The sequence below is a fragment of the Microcebus murinus genome, chromosome 3 (assembly GCF_040939455.1).
Source record: "Microcebus murinus isolate Inina chromosome 3, M.murinus_Inina_mat1.0, whole genome shotgun sequence".
Classification (NCBI taxonomy): domain Eukaryota; kingdom Metazoa; phylum Chordata; class Mammalia; order Primates; family Cheirogaleidae; genus Microcebus; species Microcebus murinus.
This window is the reverse complement of record NC_134106.1, coordinates 4,855,034-4,877,762: the sequence shown is the minus strand read 5'-3', so window position 1 is coordinate 4,877,762 and position 22,729 is coordinate 4,855,034. Positions and strand designations below refer to the sequence as shown.

At 53.7% G+C, this 22,729-nt stretch overlaps 1 protein-coding gene across 4 annotated transcripts in view; it reads right to left on the bottom strand.

The window, feature by feature from the left end:
- Positions 1-1,648: 1,648 nt before the first annotated feature.
- Positions 1,649-22,729, bottom strand: part of RNF144A (ring finger protein 144A) — a 110,090-nt gene continuing 89,009 nt past the window's right edge. For all 4 annotated transcript variants that reach the window (XM_076000527.1, XM_076000529.1, XM_076000528.1 and 1 more), the window contains 3 exons: positions 19,352-19,499; positions 13,785-13,874; positions 1,649-5,775 (listed from right to left, as the gene is read on the bottom strand). In XM_076000527.1, coding sequence (XP_075856642.1) covers positions 5,644-5,775; positions 13,785-13,874; positions 19,352-19,499 — 370 coding nt within the window. In that variant the 3' untranslated portion in view covers positions 1,649-5,643. The remainder of the gene's footprint in view (positions 5,776-13,784; positions 13,875-19,351; positions 19,500-22,729) is intronic.

Genomic DNA, 22,729 nt, shown 5'->3' with positions numbered 1-22,729 from the left:
AGCACAGTGTTTGCTGGGGAAATTTCAGGTCAGCTCCGATTTGATGTCAGCGCAGGCCATCAGGTTTGATGTCCAAGCCCGAGCAGGGAAGAGCGTTCTGGACTGCACTCTGGACAACACCGCCGGGCAGCCGGCCCACCGCGGGCTCTGCCTCCCGTGACTGGCCTTACCTGGGCCGGACTGCGCACTCACGGGCCACGCGCCCTCTCTCGGGCTGACCTGTCCTCCACAAACATGTCGAGATCCCGATCCCCAGAACCTGAGGACGTGACCCTATCTGTGAAGAGGGTGTTTGCAGATGATCAAGTAACATGAGGTCATGAGGGTGGGCTCTACTCCCACATGGCTTTGTCCTTATAGAAAGGAGACGCGTCAACAGACACGGAAGACACACGTGACCCACGATAAAGGCAGAGACCGGGGTGATATGTCGGCAATCCAGGAATGCCAAGAACAGCCAGCCACCATGGGGGTGGGGGTGGGGGAGGGGTGTGTGGGGGTAGCGGGGAGACGGGAGTCTTCCTCACACTCTGAGAAGAACCCAGCCCTGCGGATGCCTGGGTCTTGGACATCCAGCCTTCAGATCTGCGAGACAGTATCTATTGTCGGCATTGCCCCGTTCGTGGTCCTCCATCACGGCAGCCCTGGGGCTCGGGCACTCTCCCCCATCGCCTTGACAACGAAGGTCAGACCCCGAGTTTGCACACTGTGCCCCCAGGTCACATGTGGGGAGCTCTCTGTCCCCAACATGCCAGTCACACCAAGCCACCGGCCCTTGTTGGGCTGGACCATCCCTTTGGACACTCTTCCAATGCCCGCTCGTCTGCGGGACCCAGCTCACAGGGCATGTCTGGACAGCTTTCCCTGCGCCCCAAGTCCCGACTGAATGCGGGTCTGCGGCGCCCCCCATGCCTGCTGTGCGGGCATCTGCCACTGCCCTTGCCACGCTTCTTATGGTCACTGATGACGGGTCCGTCTCGCCTGTTGGACTAGAGCTCCCGGGAGCAGCTAGGGTGGGTCTTCAGTGCCCACAGTGAGCTGCCAGGGCACAAGCTCCACCTCCTTCCGTCTGTACCTTAAGTCACAAAGGACGTTTCTTTAAAACTGAAACCCGGGACAAGTAACTAACTGCCTACTCCCTAGCCTTCAGTCTCACGTTAGTGAAGGAGGAACACACTCCGGTGTGAAGCTCAGACAAGGCAAATGACAATCAAGGTGAAGCACTCTCATCTTTAGGTTACTATTAATTCTCCTGTTAGATAAGAAGTGTCCATATTGATTGTCCTTTTTTCCCCCCAGCAGAAAAAGGAGGCTCACTGATTTTTATGCGGCGTGGCTGCTTTGGCGCCACGGGACCCAGCCAGAGAATGGCTGCCTGGGGTGACTTTCCCAGTGGCTCAGACTATTCAGACAGGAAATCTCAGAAAACGACAGCTCTCTTCCCAGTGACAGAACATCCCTCCCCTGCCCGGCCCTGTCCACCCTCCACCTCCAATCCCCACGTTTTCGATCTTCCGGCCGGCAGTCGACTCGGTGTCTACGAAATATGGAGCCAAGCGGGATCCACAGAAGTCGCCTGTATTCCGGCCAAAATGTATTCGAAAAGAAATCCCTTCTGAAGGGGGGACAAACCACGTGAGACGCGATACACTTAAAATATGTATTGAAATTACAAATCAAACTTTTCCATTGGGTTCCAAAGTACAAAACACAACATTAAAAAGCATCCAAACAGCTCTTTTATACATCACAGTGTTAGTGGCACAAAATGTACTGACGTTTCAAAAACACAAACAAATTTGTTGCTTTTGTTTCACCACCACTTGTCAAATACATAATGCATACATGTGCATGACTCATTCATGCATATTTCTATACAAGATTAAAATACACCCATAGTAAAGTGAGCAACGGACGAAAGGAAGGTCAGGCACGTGGCACGTAGCTACCCCTAACTGAAGGCTCCCGGATTGTGGAAGACAGGATTGCACAGATCAGAGGGAGGGTGGAGAGCACGCGCGGCACACACCACAACTGCACGCCCTCCTAGCTGTGATGCACTAGGGTTATATCTAACGCAGGCCGCTTCGTTCCATGGGGAGTTTTGGCAATACCAGTCATGATCTACTTACTTTCATAAGGGGTAGGGTTAATTTTAAGGAATAAACAAGCTTTGGTATTTTTTTAAAAAGAGACCTTCAGGAAGCTTTATACATGCAAAATGTTTTTGATGATATCATTGTGCATACACACACACATACACACACACACACACACAGAGGTGTATTTATTAATAAACGAGAATCTGAGAAATATACAAAAAGCTCACCCTGGTTTCTTCCCATTCCCTAATTTTTTCGTTGACTACCAAGGGAAAATATTCTCTTCTAATTTTTTAAATATCTTCTAACTTTTGTAATGTAAGTGAAAGCAATAAAATCATCTAGAAGTAATTTTGCATCTCTGATAGTCTCTCCCCCACAGGCCCTGTGTGCTGGTCAGGAATTGGCCAGGGTCCCAGCGGGCTACATGGAATAATACGCTGGAGAAAGACAGTTTGTTCCTCCTTCCGCAGGTACTCCTGGGAGCTGAGGAGGAAGGACTGGTTTGGATAGCAATTAATTCATGCGATCAAGGGTTTTGCTTATGCTCAGATCCTAAGCAGTCTCTGCTACGTGAACGTCTCTGGCGATTCCGTGTCTACGCGGCCTTGGCCTGGCGCGGGGAGGAGAAGCTCACTGGCTACAAGGCTGCACGGGCCAGCCTGGGAGGTCAGGAACGTCCTCGGGAGGTCAGTTACCAAAGGGCCGCAGGTAACAGCTCCACCGTGGCCACCCCACCCACCCTGGACAGCAGTCCAGCAGCCGTGGCCTTCCCCACCCCCGTCCCCAGGACTTAAGGACCTCTCAATGAGCAGGTGCCACGTGCTTCCGGGGCCTCAGAGTGAAAGCCACCTGCAAAAGTGAACGTCACTTTCCAATTAAGACAAATCATGCCAGGAAGGGGAAACGAGTCCATCGCTAACTGCAGAACTCCCCCAGTTTTACTGGGGAGTGATGGCAAGACCCAGGTTCGAATCTACAGCCCTCCCCACCCCCCCCCGCCCCCCGTGTTCTATTTACATTCTACATCAGGCAAGGTGAATATCACACCACCACAGAAATGGGCATGGCATTCCTTACGGAGAGAGGAGGAGTCTGATAGAATGGAATGCAAGTGTGTGGGCCTCGGTGTGGTCCTGCTGGTGTGTCTATAGGAAATGGACAGTTTTTATTTCATTACTGGATCAAACGGAGGTGTGCTTGATACAAACACTCAGAGCAGAGAGGTGCTCACTGGACTGGCCCTGGCTGGCCCCAGAGCCCCCATGGTCTCCACCTGGGCCAAACCACGTGCTTGTGAGATGAACTGCGGGTGAGGGCAGAGGAGGGCTGGGGCCACAGAAGCTCGTGACGGGGTTGGAGACTCTCTTGCAAGGTAGAAGGACAGCCCGTCCCTCCAGGAATAAGGGGATCTGAGCTCCAGCCTCCAAAGGCTCTGGCTCCCACCCCAAAACAGGGGTGCCACCGTACGGACTCGTGCAAAGGGCAAGAGTCAGCACAGGCAGGAAGGACTGGGATGCAGGGAGGCCAGCCCTGGAAGCAGGACATGGACCTGCCGTCTGCGCTGGGCGTTTTAAAGGGCACTGGCTAGACAGCCGTACCCACAGATCACAGGCTTAACCCTCAAGCCCAGGCCACTGACTCATGGAGCTGTCACCCCTCTCCAGAAAAGCCATTCTACCCCCAGACGCCACTGCAGCACCTCAGAACTGCAGACACTCGCAGCCGGGCTCCAGCCAGAATGACCGTCTCGGGCAGGTTCTTATATAGCCACTGAACTCATCGACTGCAGTTACGGGGAGAATTTTTTGAACATAGTTTTGACACAGCCTGGTTCTCTAAATGGCTTCAGCGTCATAAAGAAAATCAATGCTAGAGGTGAAGAGTGAGGTGACGCTGTTGCTTCCAACCTGGTCCTATTTATGTTAAGAAATAAAGAAGAAATTTCTACACAGGGAAGGTAAGCTAGGACCTGAGCCCGACACACGAATGTGAGTCAAACACACGCAAAATAACCACATTTTAAAGACGTGCTTGTGATGAGCAAGTGACTGAGATAAAATAATTTTGTTTTTGTTTTGCTGCCTCGTAGAACACTTAAGTAAGTTTTTTAAAAATTCTACTGTAATAAATCTACAATATTTGCCTTTCTGCTATTTTTTCTGAAGTTCTAAGTTCAATGCAGTGTATTCTTTAGAAGCACCGGTGGCTCTGAAAGTCAATTCTCTTTAAAGAATCCACTTTCACTTCCTCCACTTTCCAAAGTCAACGGATGGAGAAATGCATCTTCCTACTGACGTGCCCCTTTGGCTGCTGGTGCAACAGTCCCACACAGCCCTGCAGAAGACCGAGTGGTAAATCCCCACATCCGAATAACTAAGTGAAATAAACGAAAAGGTTTTTCCCAGCAAGGGCAAAATGGTTAGCAACAGGACTTGGAACTGTGCAAGATATATGGTTATTCAAAAGGACTGAGGCATTTACAAAATGTAAAAACCCAGGAAGCTCCTCCCCAGCCCCTGGGAGCCCTCCAGCCTCAGCCAGGAGGCTCTGACTCAGAGGATCAATAGCACTGCTTTCTTCTGTCTGCTTGAAGACCGGGGCAAGAGCCAGACTACAGTCATTCCAAGTAGAGCTATATTCCGAGTAAAACAGTCGGTCTGAAGACGATAAAAGGTATTTGCTGCCGCCTGGGTGAGAAGAGATGAGCCCTGCGAGCAGAGTTGAATCACCAAAGAGAGAAAAAAACAAAAAGCAAATCTAATGGAGATGTCCCTTTAAATATGTCAATATTTTCCAGGAAATGCAATGATATAGGAACCACATTTATAACAGTACATAGCTTACAGCGTTCAAAAAGTTATTAAAGCAAGTTTCCAGAAAAACACAAAGAGTGCATAAGGCTTTCTAAATCTCCTGAAAAGTCGTTTAACTGTTAACTTCTTAAAATGCACGTTTCAAGAAAGGCATAGGATGGTTTATATGCACCTTGTTGATTTTCACTACTCGGTTGGAAAAAAAAAATGCCTTCTAAAAAGGATTTTACTAAATGCCATTAGTAATAAAAAACAGTCGTCATAAACAGAGTGCTTCGCTCAAGTTGGTGTAAGCGGATTCTGTCTGAAGAGGGTTGCAGTCCTCAAAAGACTTCTCTCAACAGCATGGCACCGTCTGGAGGCCAAGGACGAGACGGACGGCGTTTCCTACGAGAAAGTGTCTTAAGCCACCAGCAGCCGTTCCTGGGCTTCGGAGAGAAGACTGCCTGGTGTGCTTCTGACAGCTCCTCCCTGTCGTCTGCAGAGACTGATCTGTGGGGACGTGCCCTGCCCACACCTGCCCCGCCTTCCCTGCGCCTAGGGACCACCCTGGGGCCTCGGCAAAGGGGACGCCAGTCCCTGAAATCACGGCATCCAGCCTGACACTGTGAAGCTCAATGGGGCACATAAGGCAAGAAAGATGTTTAGTGGGGGGCGGGGGGGGGGGGCGGGGGACGGCCACACTTCCCCGAGGCAGGGGTCTTGTCCCAGCATCGTGCCTTCCTCTAGGTGGGTAGCGGGTCGTCGTCACCTTTGCTACACTTGCACTTGCAGCAGAGCACAAAGGGAGTTGCCAGGAGCAGGAAAGGCGAGGCCACCAAGAGCAAGAGCCCAAATCCAGCAAAAATGCCCACGACCTGGAGGAAGGAAACAAATGAGTAGAGGTAAGGAGGTCTGGTCTGGAGGTTCCATAGCTTAAGTCTGGTTTACCTACCCACCTGTCATCCACCTATCCATCCACCTATCTAACCATCATCCACTCACCCATCCATCCACCCACCCATCTACCATCCATCCACCTACTCATCTACCTATCCATCCATCCACTCAACCACCCATCCACCTATCTAACCATCATCCACTCACCCATCCATCCACCCACCCATCCACCATCCATCCACCCATTCACCTATCTAACCATCATCCACCCATCCATCCACCCATTTATCCATCCATGCATCCACTTACCCATTCATCCATCCATCCACCCACCCATTCACCTATCTAACCATCATCCACCCATCCATTCACCCACTTATCAATCCATCCATCCACTCACTCATTCATCATCCATCCATCTACCCATTTATCCATCCATCCATCCACTCACCCATTCATCCATCCATCCATCCATCCATCCACTCATCCATTCATCCATCCATCCATCCATCCACCCACCCATCCATCCATCCATCCATCCACTCACCCATTCATCCATCCATCCATCCACCCACCCATCCATCCATCCACTCACCAATTCATCCATCTATCCATCCATCCATCCATCCATCCATCCATCCATCCATCCATCCATCCATCCACTCACCCATCCATCCATCCATCCATCCATCCACCCATTCATCCATCCATCCACCCACTCACCCATTCATCCATCCATCCACCCACCCATCCATCCAGCCAGCCATCCACTCACCCATTCATCCATTCATCCATCCATCCATCCACCCACCCATCCATCCATGCATCCACTCACCAATTCATCCATCTATCTATCCATCCATCCATCCATCCATCCATCCATCCACTCACCCATTCATCCATCCATCCATCCATCCACCCATTCATCCATCCATCCACCCACTCACCCATTCATCCATTCATCCACCCATCCATCTATCCATTCACTCAACCATTCATCCATCCATCCACCCACCCATCCATCCAGCCAGCCATCCACTCACCCATTCATCCATCCATCCACCCACTCACCCATCCATCACATCCACTTACCTACCCATTCTTCCATCCATCCATCTAACCACCATCCATCCACCCATCTACCCACCCACCCATCCACCCATCACCCACCCATCCATATTTTCTTCCCTTTGTTTTTCCCCTCTCCCTTCCTCCCCTCCCCTCCCTTCCTTCCCTTTCCCCTCTCTTCCCCTCCCCATTTCCACTTAAGCACCAAAACATCGATGCATCTATATAGCCAATTAACTAACAGTTTCCTCTAAGCAACCACCCGGAGCCGGACACTGGACATTGCAAATATAGAGGTGTATATCTGGTGGGAAAAGACGAAGATCTAATCATCTGATAACAACACATTTTACAGAAACTGCCATCAGGTTCCATGTACAAAGGGACGACACCTACACTTGCGGGGGGGTGGGAGGCAGACGGCTGAGAGTGTAATGACGGGGCAGTGGTTAGTGTACAGGAAAGCCTGGCATCCGGCTCTGCAGACGAGGGGACGAGAAAGACACAGGCCCGGGACAGCAGAGAATGGCTTCACTCTCGTCCCGCCTGGAGTTTAACGCCCAGCAATGACTGTTACGTATTTTTATTTTTGTTTTAAAAACACGTTTATCCCCAGGTATGAGTAAATGCCAGAAGAAATAAGCCTCAAATGTAGACGTGCTGGCACCTGAATCAGGCAGTGTGGCCGGTCAAAGGAGCTCGGAGTTTGCTTTTTGACCGGCCTCTTGCCTCAGCCGCGCCTCCCCAGCACTGGGAACCGAAATCTGAGGATGGAGTTAGGCCGCCACCTGGTGTGCACAGGGAAGAGTGCACGCATGCGCTCAGCACCTGGCTCTGATTCTAAGTCTGAGCTTCTTCCCTGGGTCTGTTTTTCTCAGCTGTAAAATAAACAACTGGGGTAGAAGATCTCTAAGGGCAATTATCAGCTCTAAAATATGAGGCTATACTGAAGCGTCCCAGATGTGTGAAAGAAAGCATATCTTGACTCAGATTTCTCCTGAAGACCAACGCAAACATACACCACGTGCGTGCACACATGTGCATTTATAGATAAGATTGCATATAATAAATTACGACACGTTGCATCTGTAATTTAGGCTGTGCTGCTGCTGAGAATCCACGTTTGTGGCCCAGTTGGCCAAGTTCATTTGTCTGAACAACCTCTCCACGGTGGGATGACCACGTGTCAACCCAGATCACGTTTTGTTAAAATCCGGTGCACGCTGGTATTTCAGAACACACGAAACACACAGGCAGCCCATCCTTACCCGGCGGGCGCTCAAGCGGTGCCAACCACCGGGAACACAACTATCAGTCTCGGAGGGGCCAGAGAGCCTCTGAGGTCAAAACCATGCCGGGACCCACGGCCAACCGCTCGAGCGCTTGCCCGGTGAGACAGGACCTGAGCCAATCTCTGGCGAATCGGTGACAGGCAGATGTGGATGTTGCCAGAGGAGGGCAGCCAGCAGTAAGGAAGGAGACGGGAAGCAAACACCACACAACAGAAATAATCACTATTCGGTGAGCGTGCTGGGGACCTGTGTCAGGCCTTGGTTCCATAATGCAGGGGACAGAGAGGCGGGTAAACAGAGAAACCCCCTACAACACAGCATCCTACAACACAACCTAGGGGTTGCTGGCAAACCCCTACAATCAGGGGGTTGGTGAGCCCTCCACCTGAGCGCCCTTTACCTGAGACAGACCCGGGCGGAGGTCGCTTCCCTTCTCCACTCGGAAGAGAAGGAAGCGCTGGTGTGGGCAAGATTTTCCCTTGTCAGAGGCCGCCTCCCGAGGAAGGAGGTTTACTCTAGCGGAAGACAAATACCCCTTTTAACTCCTCTGCGTGGCGGCCGGTGTCTGGGGCAGTGCTGGAAGAACCCTTTGCAGGGCTGGTGTTTACAGCAGACGTGCAGGAGGACAGCCGGAGAGGGAGCGGCTGACGCTCACGCCACCGACTCGCACAAGGGGGACCTCGGAGTCAGCAACACACGGGACATGCATGCGCACTGTGTTCCAGGCTTCACGGCCACCCAGCTGTTTCACCTTCCTGTTTGTTTCAGCAGAAGACCTTGCTACTCGGAATAGAAAATATGTCCCTTGGGGCGAAATAAATTGTACAAAACCTTTACCCAGCAAAGACGTGAATTTTCATCCACAGCAGGCTATCTTGTTAGAAAGGCCCACCTGTCAGCATGCTAGAACGCATGCTGTAAGTGTGTGTAAGTCTTTTACTCCATAAAGACAATGACAGCAGCTGCAGTCATCTCAGGCAGGCAAGCTCAAATCCCCCCAAATCCCGGAGAACAATTTTACTGACCCTCACGGTAATGCAGGTAGAGCTGGAGACTAGGAACCCTGAAAACCAACCAATCACACCGTGAGACCACAGCCCCCAAAATTGGGCATCGTGGGGCACTGGATTGAGGGCATATTTTTGAGTGCCACTGAGGTCTGAGCAGAGCACGGCCCTGCTCGGTAGAGAGGTGTGTCCCTAGGGAGATCGTGAAGCCCAGCTCAGGCGAGGAGCTCTAAGCCACCCACCATCTGCGCCAGGAGGCAGGGCACCCGCCCTGCTCATGGCATGCTACAGCCGTTTGGTGGGTCACGATTAGGGATTAGGACTTTAATAAGCAGAACAGGACAGAAAGTACACAAGCACAGGTGTTGCATGGGTGACAAGGTACGGTGCGTGTCTACCTGTGGCCTGTCATAGTCAAATACAATCCAAAAGCCACTGCTCACCCAGCGTGTGGCCTGGGCTGAATGCAGTACCTGGAGGAGGTGGAGCTGGAGCAGAGCCTGGCAAAGGCATGGCCGCATCCCGGCTGAGAGGGTGGGGAGCAGAAGAGAAGGGAGAGTAGCAGGAGTGAAGAGGGAGAGTAGCAGGCGGCCGTGTAGGGCTCACCTAGGGGCCACAGGGCTGGCCAGGTCTGCTTGGTAGAGGGCTGGAGCTGAGGTCAGATGAGCAGGGAGGCCGATGTGGAGGACCAGCCGTTCCAGGCAAGATGCCGCCAGGTATGTCCTGCCTGAGCATCTTACTCTGCTGCTCTAAAACTTTCTGTGGCTCCCTGGTGCCACACAGTCTTATATCTGCAGCATGACACTTGTCCCTGCCCGATCTCATCACTACTCAGCCCCTGACTTCCCACCTGCTGCATCCCCAGGTCCTCCCCAGCCGGCCCTCCCCCTCCACGGTCACATTCTGCTCTCACATGGTCCCCTCCTCTTGCAAAGTGCTTTCCACAACCTTCTCCATTAGTAACTTTTACAGTCTTCCTTGCAGCTCATTTTTTTGCTTCTAATATCTCAGGCCACCTTGCAATCTTATGAGTCCCCACGGCCTGCACACGAACGTGCTCGGTCAGAATGAGCTGCGCTGCCGAGTTTCAGTCAAAGCCCTGCCGTTGGGAGCCCGAGGGCAGGACGGCAGCAGCCGGGGGAAGGACGGCAGCAGGGGAGACGCGAGAAGCCCCAAACCAGGCAGGACACAGAGGAGGAGCTCTCTTCAAATGGACGCATTCCCAAAAGGCAGAAAAAGATGAGCCCAAATGACACCAGGAACCCTAAGGAGGGTGGGTGTCCACTCAAACCACTGCACACCTATCACATGTCCGTTGCTCTTTGTCACACCGTGTCCCTGCTCTGCCGCCCCAAACACGATTGCTCCAGGTCCGACTCCACTTTTGTGAACTTGATCTCTTTTGCCTCCCCTGGGGAGGGGGTGCCCAACTGTTCCTTCTCTCTTTGAATGGGGACACACCAGCTCCATGTCACCCACCTCCACTGTCCTCCAGCCAGGAGCAGAACCAGAAAATGCAGCGGCTCTCACAGGCCCCCAGGAGAACACGGCCCTGCCACGTGGACAGGGACACAGAGACCCTGTGCTCCCGCCCCAGCCCGTGAGGACCGTCGGCCTCTTGGGGACGCCTGCACGCCAACGGCACAAGAGGCCAAGCAGGCCGATGTTCACTATTTCACACGCTACCGCTTCCCAAGTGTCTTTCTCTCTGGGCACAGGACCTGGAGGAAAGAGATGAGCAAAGCGGCTCCCACTCTCCAGCCCACCCGTGTGCTCCCCAAGAGAGGTGACACAGACCAGCAGGAGACATGGTCAGGGCGGGGCCCCGCAAGACGGGACGGAGGCTCCTTCTTGGACAATGATCACAAGAGACTTCGTGGAGTATGTTACACCAGGATTGGGCACGGAGGGGACAGAATTTGGATGTGCAGAGCTGGACAGGGACAGGAAACGCAGAGAAGGAGCCATGGAGGCCAGGGCAGTGGGCAGCGCACAGAGGCAGGGCGAGCACGGGCACTGAGCCCAGACGGGGAGGTCCAGAGTGAGCCCCAAGGAGAAGGGAAGACGTGCCGCCAAGACCGGGTCAGGCCGCCCAGGTTCCCAACGTGATCAAGGCTGCTGTGACTGCCGGCTCCAGCCGCAGCCCCGGCCAGAGCCAGGGTCGCCGACGAGCCGCACGGCCAGGCAGCAGCCCGCGGAGAACTTCCGCCCAGCAAACGCCACCCTGGGCGGGCGGGAGCCGCCTCTGCTGAGACTTTCCTACGGCGGATCCCGGAGCGAAGTCCACGCGAGCATGTTAAGCCAGTGTATCCGGGGAGCTGACTGCCCAACTCCAACCCAGGCCGGGCTCCTCGGGGAAGTCACTGTCTCTCACCTGGAACTCAATTTCTCTATGAGTAAAACGCCAGAGCTGGAGAATGTGACTGCCGAGTTCCTGCCTTGCTCTGACTTTCGGTTTCCGCCAAGGTGCGCCCAGCAGCTTCGGCTCGCACAGCGGCTGTGACCGCAGGGTGTCGGGGAGTCACATGCGGCCACCCCGAGAGGCGGCCAAGGGGACAAGCAGCGCAGGAGGGACGCGGCCCCCTCACGGCACCCGTGCTGTGTGAGGACGGGCGTGGGTGTGGTCATGGGTTGACTCTTGTCCTCCCAAATGCTATGCTGAGGTTCTAACCCGCCAGGACCCCAGAACGGGACTTCACCTGGACACAAGGCCTTTGCAGAGGTAATCAAGGTAAAAGGAGGTTTCAGGGCTGGCTTTCACCCAACATGACGAGTGTCCTTCTAGAAAGGGGGAATCTGGACATGGAACACGCAGAGGGAAAACCACGCCAAGACACAAAGGGGAGGGACAGGCATGAAGGAGGACGAAAGTGACGCACCCACAGCCACGGGACACCCGGCAAGCCCCAGAAGCAGGAGGAGGAAGGAAGGATCCCCCCGGGCTCCGGAGACGGCACGGCCCCGCGACGCCTGGATTCCCAGCCTCCGACGTCCAGGATGAGTTTCGGTTGTCCGAGCTCCGGCCCGTAGCGCTTTGCCCCGGCAGCCTGGGCAGGCTTGCAGGGGTGTGGACCGGGGTAGGGACCGAGCTGTGCGCTCACACGAGGAGCGAGAGGTCGCCCCAGCTCCAGCCAACGCTCAGCCCGGGGCGTCCGCTCTGAACACGGCTTTCCTGAGACGCGATTCTCGCTCCGCGCGACTCTCCCGTCTGAAGTGCGCAGATTCAAGCTTTGCAGCGTGTTCGCCGAGTTATGCAACCTTCACCCGCCGATTCTGCCACCTGCTTTTGTAAGGAGTTCGCTGGAGCACAGCCACCGAAATCCACGGACATAACTGTCGACGGCCACTTCCGTGCCACCAGGAGTCCACAGTGGCAGCAGAGACCTCACAGCCCGCGAGGCCAGGGGTGTCTGCCCTCCCGCCCTTCACTGAGCGCCTGTGGGCCGCTGCGGATGGGCTTTGCCACGCCAGCTGTGTTTAAGGAGCTGCAGGTGCAGGGAAGCGAGCTGTGGAGGAGCCGCAGGGGCAGGGGAAGCTTGTCCCAGTCCCGGGCGGCTGCCGGGAGACGGGGCTCTCTCTAAGACGGGGCTCGCAGACCCACCTCGAGCCCCGTGAGAAACGCCTGAGGGGGTCGTGGGCTGAAGCCCTTCCAGCCTCCTCCGCGAGCAACCAGGGAGCCTTGGCAGGAGAGACCCTCTTCCTGCCAGTCCCCTCAGCGGCTTCCCACGTCACCCCAGCGAGATCCAAACGTCCTTCCGTGGCCTGCAAAGCCCCACGGGATCTGTCCCTGACATCGTCTCTGGCCACCCCCGCACTCCTGGTTCTACTCTGTCCCCAGGACCTTTGTCCAGGGTTCAGCCCCGCCCTGTGCCCGTCCCTCTGCTGGGCCCCACTGAGTCGCACGGCCAGCGCCACGTCACTGGGTGGTCGGCCACCGGCACCTCCTCCGAGGAGCCTTCCCAGCCTCTCAAGCTCGCAGACCCCGCCCCTCCACAGCCCTCTGCAGCGGATTTGCACTCTGCTGTCCCTGCAGAGAGCACGGCTCCACGAGAGAAGGGCGTGCCCACCTCATGCACCCCTGAGTCTCCAGCCCCTAGAACAGCACCCGGCACACAATAGGTGGCAAATCTGTGTTGAAAGTACAGACACACAGGAACTCACATGAGGCGAAGGCTGCACAGACGTCACTGCACGGGTTGGGGCGGGAGGCTTCCCTTCCCTCTTCCGCTGCCCTGTGACCACCTGGCTCACCCAGGGCCGCGAGAGAACGCTCCTCGTTAGGGCTGAGCCAGGAGCAGCTCAGCACAGTCGGGGGATGCCCACCAAGGTCACGAGCGATGGGTGCGTAATTTAACGTCTGAGGTCGCAGAGTTGTCATGTGCTGAATACAACGCATATTTACTCTGACTCCGGGCAGGGCTGCCGTCGGCACAAGCTCAGATCAGGAAAAGCCAGCGGGAACCACCTCTACCAGCTGTTTGCCTTTCTGGATAGACAGCAGCTCTCCGACCAGTGGGCACATCTTCTGGAAATCTCTCTCCTGCTCCCTGTCTCCCTCTCTTCTCTCTACCCCTCCCCTGCCCTCCCAGAGACCAAAGTTCCAGGTGAGTCCCCTCCTACCTGTGTCCGATGCCAGATCACGGACGCCCGGGAGTGGCCCAGCTTGTTCCGGCAGGGTCCCTTGTCATAGTGTATCAGGAGGAAATCATCCTGCAAGGTGCAGAGAAAGGGCAGGTGAATGAGGGGTTCCTACTCGGTTCAGTGACTATGCCGGCCTTTGCCGTGTTTCTTCCTCTGTGCTCACAGCACGTGGAGACACGTGGGAGGTGACAGCAGAGGGACAGCGTGCAACTGTGCACACACGCCCAGCTGCTGCCACCAGGCGGGCCCAGCTCCTCCCCTGGGGCCTCCCCACCCCCACAGCGCAGCCTCGGGCGCTAGAGGGAGCCCTGGACCGGATTTCAGCCCAGCCCGAGGAAGGGCCTCCGAGGCACAGTGTCTTGAGTGTGGACAGGACAGATCTAGGCTGATGCAAGCAAGAGGGCCAGATGGCTGCTGCCAGGGGCTCCTCCGGGGCTGGCTGTGTGGGCTCCACTGGGGTCCTGGGATCGCACGTCCCACCAGCAGGACTGGCTCTCTCCTGGGATGAGGTGCTTCCCTTTACCTCTGACCTGACCTGACCTCCTCCAGCAGCGCCAGGCTCTCACCTGGAGAGCACTTCCTCTCCACGCAGACCACTGTGACTCTCCTCGTCACTCAAGAGCAACGGGGGGACCATCGTCTACCTACCATTCCTCCGACTGCAGAGTGAGCCACCCCTCCTCTCTGGGCACCTGGGGACATTTCACGCACGCGCCCCACCTGGACCTCCCACCCCCCTCACAGGACAGTCCGCATGGGGTTCCCGGAGCCGGGACCCTCACGGACTCTGTCCCTTGCACTGTGCTCCCCAGCCCAGCGCCTGGAACCGGAAGCTCAGTGAACACCCCCTGGGGTGAGGCCCCCCTCCTGGCTCCTCCACGAACAGGGGCCGCTTCCTACCCTGCGGCAATAAAGGGGGCAGGCAGGTCAATGGGACCAAGGAGGGCGATGGCTCTTGCTCCACGTCACTGAGGCTGCAAACAGATTGCCTCCTTTTGGGAAAACAGTACGCAGGACTCTTGTGTCCCAGAGAACAGGAGGTCACTCTTCCAAAAACCAAAGAGAGCCGGGCCAGAGTCGCTGTCTTCTGGCCCTTCAAGTCAACTGGGCTGGCGCAGTCTGGGTGGCTGCAGCCGCCAGCCTGCCTCTCGCGCCCGAGCGCCCCCGGCCGGAGCGTGCTGGGTTTAGGGGTCCCACCTCCCATGCCTGGACGCACAGTGGTGCACCATTAAATCTCGGCTTTTGCAGCGGTGGCAAAGGCCTGGGCTGGGGCTGGCAGTCCCAGCAGCCGCTGCCGGGCCACCTCCGTGCCTGTAGGCCTCAGCCTGAAAGGAAGGGGGAGCAGTGGGCGCAGACCCACTCCCGGCCACCTCCGTCTTCCGTGAAGCAATTCCTGACCACTTCCGTCCACTGACAGCTCTCTCCTCCCCGAGCCCTCGCTGTCCTCTCCTTCCACACACGCAGACGAGCTCATTGTCCATGCGCGTGCCTCGCTTTCCCAGACTGCCTACTACAATGTCTTATAGACCGCCTACTACAAAGTCTTATAGACCGCCTACTACAAAGTCTTATAGACCGCCTACTACAATGTCTTATAGACCGCCTACTACAATGTCTTATAAAAACAAGCTTTTTAATTATTAATGGTTTTCTGAAACATAGCCAAACCGAGTGGCACTACCCGGTTGGGACGTCTTTACTCATCTCCGCTAGCAGACGTGGACACACCTGGCTGGACGTCAGGGCCACCTGGGCGGCTTATGGACAACGAAGATTCCTGGGCTTCACCCACAGATACTGACCCGCAGGACTAGCTTGGAGCCCGGTCCCCAAACTCCCCCACTGGTTCTGCCCCAACCTGTCCTGCGACCAGAACTTGGGAAGCCCAGGTGCGCTCGGCTGGGCACACGGGCCTTCCTCAGGGCCAGGACTTATCTTTCCAGCGTCTCTGGTCGGGCTCAGGCCACGTATGGCTTCGAGTCCTTCTGCATCACACCCAGTTCTTTAGTAGCCACCTGGGCAGCACACGTTGGGCTCTTTGCCTGGTGAACGAACTCGCTCAGCGTTCACGTCCTCAGCTGCTCCCCCCCCAGCCCCCAGCCCCAGAGACTTGCTGCCACCCCCTCGGGGCGGCAGGGACTTTGCACCCACCCCTGCAGCCTCTTCACAGCAGTGTGTCCCTATCTTGCCTTACGGGGTTTCTCGCCAAGGAGATGACACGCTCCTCGAGGAGGCCAAGGACTTCGCCCCCCACCCCCATCTCAACGGCCCCGGCATCCACCTAGGGTGGAGCCGTTGACACTCGGGGCAGGTTTTGAGAACAAGACAAACATTTATTTAAAATGCCCCTTTCCTATCCCTTGACAAATGCACTCTCACACAGTTTTACGATATAGAATGATTTGATTGTGATTTTAAGTTCTTGATGAAGCCCTTGGTCGGAACGATCCCAGGAGGTGCCAGGAACCATCTTTCTGTTGGGAGTGTTTCCCTATGGTTGTCCAGAGAAATTTCATGAAAGTCTTTGCTGGGAACAGAACAGCAGAGCATGCTCCGGAGAGCTACACTCAGCCTGAGGTTCCAAGATAGAAACAGTTCCAGCCCTTTCAGGTTCAACGTTTCCCGTCCAACTCTAGAGATGAGGGTTCTAGAGTTTGCAAAGGGAGACTGGAGCCTGTTCCCGGCCTCACCAGTGTGAGGCTTTGGGGAAAGGGGGTTAACCTCTCTACTTTCCTCTAGAGAAAAGGAAACAGTAAATTTCAGGTCACGGAAATACTGCCTACATCACACAAACCCGGTACGCAGACCAGAATTACCCCACTGTTTGCCATGCACTCCCCCAATAAACATAAACAGAGAAGAGAGAGAAACTGCCCACGTCCCTTTCTGCAGCAAGCAGTGAACCTGGGGCCGCATGCACAGCTGAGACCCAGCGAGGGTTCTCGGGGAGCTGGGGCTGGCCAGGGGCAGAGGAGGGGAGTCTAAGGAAGGGACGAGGAGGAGGAAGGTCTGAAATGATGCCTGGCTCCTCAGGCCCACGTGCAAGAAGGCATGCCTGGGGGGAACTCAGTGAAATGCCCTCCTCTCTCCTCCCCCAAGCAAGCGCTCCTAGCTGGCTTCAAGCCATGCTCTTGTTTTAAATCACTGTTAATGTCCTTGACAAACTGCCCCAGTAGTAGGCTCCCTTCCCTTCAGAACCTCCTTTCTATGGCAGTGGGGCCATTTTCCAGCAGCTCATCATCTACAAAGGAAAACAGGAAGCTGTGGCCACCAGGACCAGGACTCTGAGGAGCAGAAATGCAGCCTGGCTCCTCTGCCACTAGGTAGGAGGCAGGAACCCGGCCACCGGGCAGGGGCAGAGGGGCAGAGAGAGTCTTCCTTCGGGGACTAGAGCAGAGGACAAAGACGGCTGCCCTCCCGCTCCCTAGAACTGCAGCCAGGCGGGCTGGGGACCGGCCTCCGTGCCCGTCCATATCTAACACTGCCCTACACAATCCTCCGCAGTAAAAGCGGAGTTCCACTTCCTCCTTTATGCAAGTTACAAAGAGTGGAAAATTGCAGGCAGATAGTAGATGCTACATCATAATCAATAACCAGTTTTCAAAAAACTGGAATACAATAAAATGCAAAATAAAATAAGAAATAAGACTCTGAAGGCCCTTCCTTGGTAAGGCTTCAGATGTCTTCCTAACTATCCCCTCCCCACGGCTTGAGGGCAGTGAACAGCCTTGCAGTTCGGACTTGAGCTAAAAACCGATCAATCTTATCAAACTGTTCCACTAGATTTGCCTGGGAAGCGAACACAAAGCCTCAGGATAGAATGACGGTCATATTTCCCCCAGACTTGTCCAGCTACATCAGGTTCTACTGTAAATTTAGTAATTTACAGTTAAATAAAGGAACAACAGGCTTTTCAAAGGAACAACCCGGAAAGAAGCAATCTACCTAATTTTTTAAAGTGGCCTTTATATTATAGACCTGTTACTTTATTTAATATTCCATCTCAACTAGACACTCACTCTCTTCTTCAGGACCTCACACCCGTCCTTCATTCCACTTTGTGAACCACGTCTATCTCCTCCTTCCTGGCAGAGCTGAGACCTCTCGGCCAGCATGTGCTAAGTTGGAGAGCCCTGACACAGCCCCTCGGGGCGGTGCTCAGCCAGAAACACCGATATCAGACAGCCACGATAAGAAAGAACAGTCCGGGGACAGATGAACTCCAACAACCTAAACATGCACTTGCTCTGAACCCGTTCCTTTGAATTAGACCTGAACGGCTTAACACGATTATTGTGCAAACTAGATTGTGTCCGCCCCCAATGTACGGAACAGACATAAATCCATCCCTTCGTGACACATGGCTTGTTTCCCTTGGACTGCCGCTAACCACAATGGCTTTAATAGATAATTAGATCTCCCATCCAGTTATAGTTTTAAAAATGTATGTACAAAAGAACTCTTCTAAAACTAATGCCGTAACGCCATCATTTGGCGAGATGCCAGTGGCCCTAACGTGGGTGGGGAGAAACGAGAAGCTGCAAAGAAGCACCATTCGCATGGGGCGGACTCTCCAGGCTGTAAGGCCGTGGGGCGACTTTGGGATGGTGACAGGGGAGGCCGGGCGCGGACGGCAGGGAGCCGGCCGCCGTGAGCACGCGAGGTACCGTGTGTCTGGGAGACACGGCAGACCAGCCTCCGCCGCACGGAGCAGGCTTGGGAGAAGGCTGCCATGGGAGGCCACAGACTTCCCTTCTGCACGTCTGCCTTCCCGACAGATGAAGTAAGTGTGTGTCAGTGAATGTACGAGTGCCCCATGCCAGCGGCCCCCAGCCCCTGAGTCTACCCACCTTTGCTGCCCCACTCACGGTCCCTGCTGCAGGATGAATGCCGGTGCACCCACAAAACTCATATGCTGAGGCCTTAACCCCCAAGATGATGGTGCTAGAAGCTGGGGTCCTTGGGAGGATGACCTGGGTTTGGATGGGGTCATGAGGGTGGCACCCCCATGATGGATTAGTGTCCTTCTAGGAAGAGAGAAAGAGACCACAGCCTGTTCTCTCTGCCAAGAGAGGATGCAGCGAGAAGGCGGCCGTCTGAAAACCAGGAGGGAGCCCTCACCAGGAACCCAATCTGCTGGCAGCCTGATTTTGGACTTCCAGCCCCCAGAACCACGAGAAATAAATGTGCATTGTTTAAGCTACCCAGTCTATGGTATTCTGTTAACAGCAGCCTGAACGGACTAAGACAGTCCCCCCTCAGACAAAACCTAGCATCCTAACACAGATTTAAAACCCAGGTTGAATCCTGATCCTGCACTGAGCGCTCACGCCCCTAAAATACACGAGCTACTGCCTTCTGACATCATTGCACTCAGTGAGTTAATACTTCCATAAATACAGAAAAAAAAAATTTAATGGTATTACTTCTCTGCTTCACAGGAATAACCCCTGAGCTTGTTAGGAAATGACTGGCCCATTTTTCCCATTCCGAATCTAAACCTCAAAAGCTAAAGGCAGCCACCTGAAGCTGAAGGCCGTACTCACGTCCAGAGACTCCAGGCAGTACCAGCAGAAGGCATGCTTGCAGTTCTTGCACATCATCTGCGCACAGCCTTCGTCTCGCTCGATGTAGACCTTGCACTTGGGGCAGCGCTTGATGGGCGCGTCGTCCTCGTCCATTTTGAAAGCAGAGCTGTGGGAGAAACGTAGTGAGGGCGCTGGGCACAGGGGTCCCGAGAGAGGCCCAGCAGCACCGGCTGCGCCTGAAGCATTGGCTCAACTATGGAGAATGAGGCCCCTCGTTCTTAAATGCAAAGAACCAAAGAGACGGAAACTCCAGGAAAAAATAAATAAATAACCGAAACACTGGGGAGGAGAGCAACCTCGGCACATTTCTAAATTTAGATAAGTATAGACTAAAGAAAATATGGCAAAAGGCTTATCCCTAAGGGAGGTATCTGAGTAATGGTGTAATGGTCAAACAGTATGTCCTTGTTCATATATATGTCTGTTTTCTGAAAGTTGATAATAAATTTTATGCACTTTGCTATTATCAGAAAAAAAATGTTATGAACACGTACAAATAAACACACATTTATTGGCTTAGATAGATCACGATCCTGGCTTGTCTTATAAAATGGTTTTCCTAAGAAGTCTGGTTAGGTGTGCAGTGGTTAGGATGAAGGGCTTTAAGCCAAGGTCAAGTGCAGGATCTTCCACAAATCAGCTGGGGAACAACTCCCTGAGCTCCCGTTTTCTCATCAGCGTGAGCACAAGACAAGATTCTGTACGGAAAAAAGTACAGTGTAGAGTCCAGCTTGTGTGAAGTGCCTGACAAAAGTAGCAATAATTCAATGCAGCTAATGAAAAGATAACAGAGATATTTAGGTATGATTACAAAAGGATGTCCATCCGATGCGATTAATTTTAAAAAGACTACTTAAAAATATTTGTGAAAGCATCTGAAAGAAAAAATGATAAACTGTTAAGAGAAGTTAGCACTGATTATGTATGTGGGTGCGTTTGCTATATTGTCTGAACTTGCTGTGTCAACCCAACTTCACCAGGAGTAAAATGACTTCCTTTTGGGGTGAGCAGATTTTTTGGAATTTAATACATTTATGAGTATATATTCACTGAAGTTGAGCAAATTCTGGCATTTTGCATGCATTCTGGCTGAAGGACTTCCCATAAGCATCATAGTAAATATAAAAATAAAATGTAGTTTCGCTTTAGTATGAGCTTTCTGACAATAGAAGCGAGCCTTCCTCCAGTGGAGGTGCATGCTCTGGGTCAGTGTGACTCTGTGTTGTCCACAAGCAGAAGGCAACAGGATAAGCCCTAGTGAGGGAAGCAGTAACCCCTGGAGTTAGGAGCACAGAGTTCTGTGGCAGAGAGACAAATCCTGGCTGTGCTACTTGTGTGTTATCTGCCTTAGTCTCTCATATGCAGAACAGACCGAGGGGGCTGCCGGCACTGATCACTGTGGGGTGTTGTCAGGATTAAAGAGTTTGCACATGTCAAGTGCATACACACAGGAGCCTGCACGGCAAGTATCATGCACCCAACGAACAGCAGTTGTTATTAATACCATTACCCAAAGATGACAAAACCATCTCTGGCTCAAATTCATCTCCAATTTAAAAGCAAGCTAAAGACCAAGCTGGCCACCCAGAATGTGATTTAGAATAAACTGAGGTTACTAACAATGAGCAAATGAGATAGCCTGTGTGCAGATACCTCGAGAGGGACCCAGCACAGAGTCAGCTCTGAGCAAACCTTAACCTGGTTTCTTCTGAGACCCATTCTGATTCTGCAAAGGAGCCAGAAGTCATGAGGCACAGAATCCGGTGGTCAAGTTGGTTATCAGGTTGGAGAACGTTGTTTTGTTTTGAAAGCCAGGTAGGTGTGAGCTTAGAGTTACGAAACCAATTTTCTCACGTGACTCACAAGCTAATTTTGAAAGAAATGCCACGAACGGTGGTGTACAGAGTGTCTCCTGGGGAGACTTTTCAAAATGGAAACAGTTAAAATATGCAAGTTCTGGTGCACTGCATCCTGCATAAAAATGTGCATGGTACAGACGATGGCTTTCAAACATCTCTTGGTATCTGAATTACATTTAAAATTATTATGAATGACAACTCACACTATAAACTCAAATTTATTAAGGCAGACAGGAGTCTCCGACAGCCTAATCGCAGTCGACATGCCCGGATGCCTGTGAGGGGCAGGCAGGGAATGCTAATGAGCCAAGCTGGTCGGGTGGATAAAAACACGGCTAAGGGGAAGATTTAACCTTTTTAAAAAAAAACCTCTACTACATGAAACATAGCTAGTGTCTTCTCAGTTACAAATGCCAGCTGACAGTTCCAGGGAGACAAGAGGGGGTGGGGAGGCCGGTGGGGTTTGCGCCCCATGCCCTGTCCACGGAGGGGTCCCGGCTCAGCCCCAGCTCGGGGTCAGTGCGTGGGGAGGCGGGCTCGGAGAGGCTGCGCACTCAGACTTCCCAGAGAAGCCAGAAATTCCTATTTTTAAACTTCCACGAAATGAGATTTGTGAACTTTGATTGAAATCGCCCTTGCGGCATGATTTAAACGAGACCAGAATGTCACGGATAAAGAAAAACCAAGTCACCAGGCCCCAAACACTCACCACCCTGCATCCTAAGTTTTGAGGTGCGGAAGACTCTAAGTACAAGGAGGGGATTCATGCCAGGGGCTGTGCCTGCTGAGGGGAGACACAGCCCAGACATGTGCAGGCCCCCTGTTGATGAACTTCCCCTGGCTGGGCTTGTAATCAATGCACAAGCTCAGTGGGGACAGAGGGGGGAGGCACCAACCTTGCCCTTGGAACCCAAGTGTGACAAACGGGATGTGAGCCCGTCCCCAAGGGAGGCAAGGAGGAGGAGAGAGGAGGTTCCAGGCACAGGGACAACTGTGCACAGGGAGGAGACAGGGACCCTGAGGGGCTCTGGGGCTGGAACAGGGCATGGGACCGGGGGAGTTGCAACGGGAAGAGAGGAAAACGGGGCCGCTCGTGACAACACCCTTGGGTGGGGGTGGGCGCCCCGGCAGCTACTCTATCAGGAACTTGCCCTTCACAGGAATAGGGCAACTGCTTATTGGAGCCATGTGACCTGCAGATTTTTTTGTAGGATACAGAGACCTGGATATTACGGATCTCATATGGTTCAACCTACTAAACCGTCAGGCACACAGTCCAGTGCCGCAGGGTCCGCCTGGGCAGGCAGCCCGGCCATCTGGCCGCGGGGGCAGGAGGCGGAAAGTCAGGAGGAGTGTTTTCCCATGTCCCTCCCGACGGCCTTGACATTTCAGAGAGACGTGGCCACCTTGGCCTCAGGCAGCAGCAAACCTGTTTTGGGGGATCCTTCTGGTAATTACAAACTGCGCCCCCTACTCG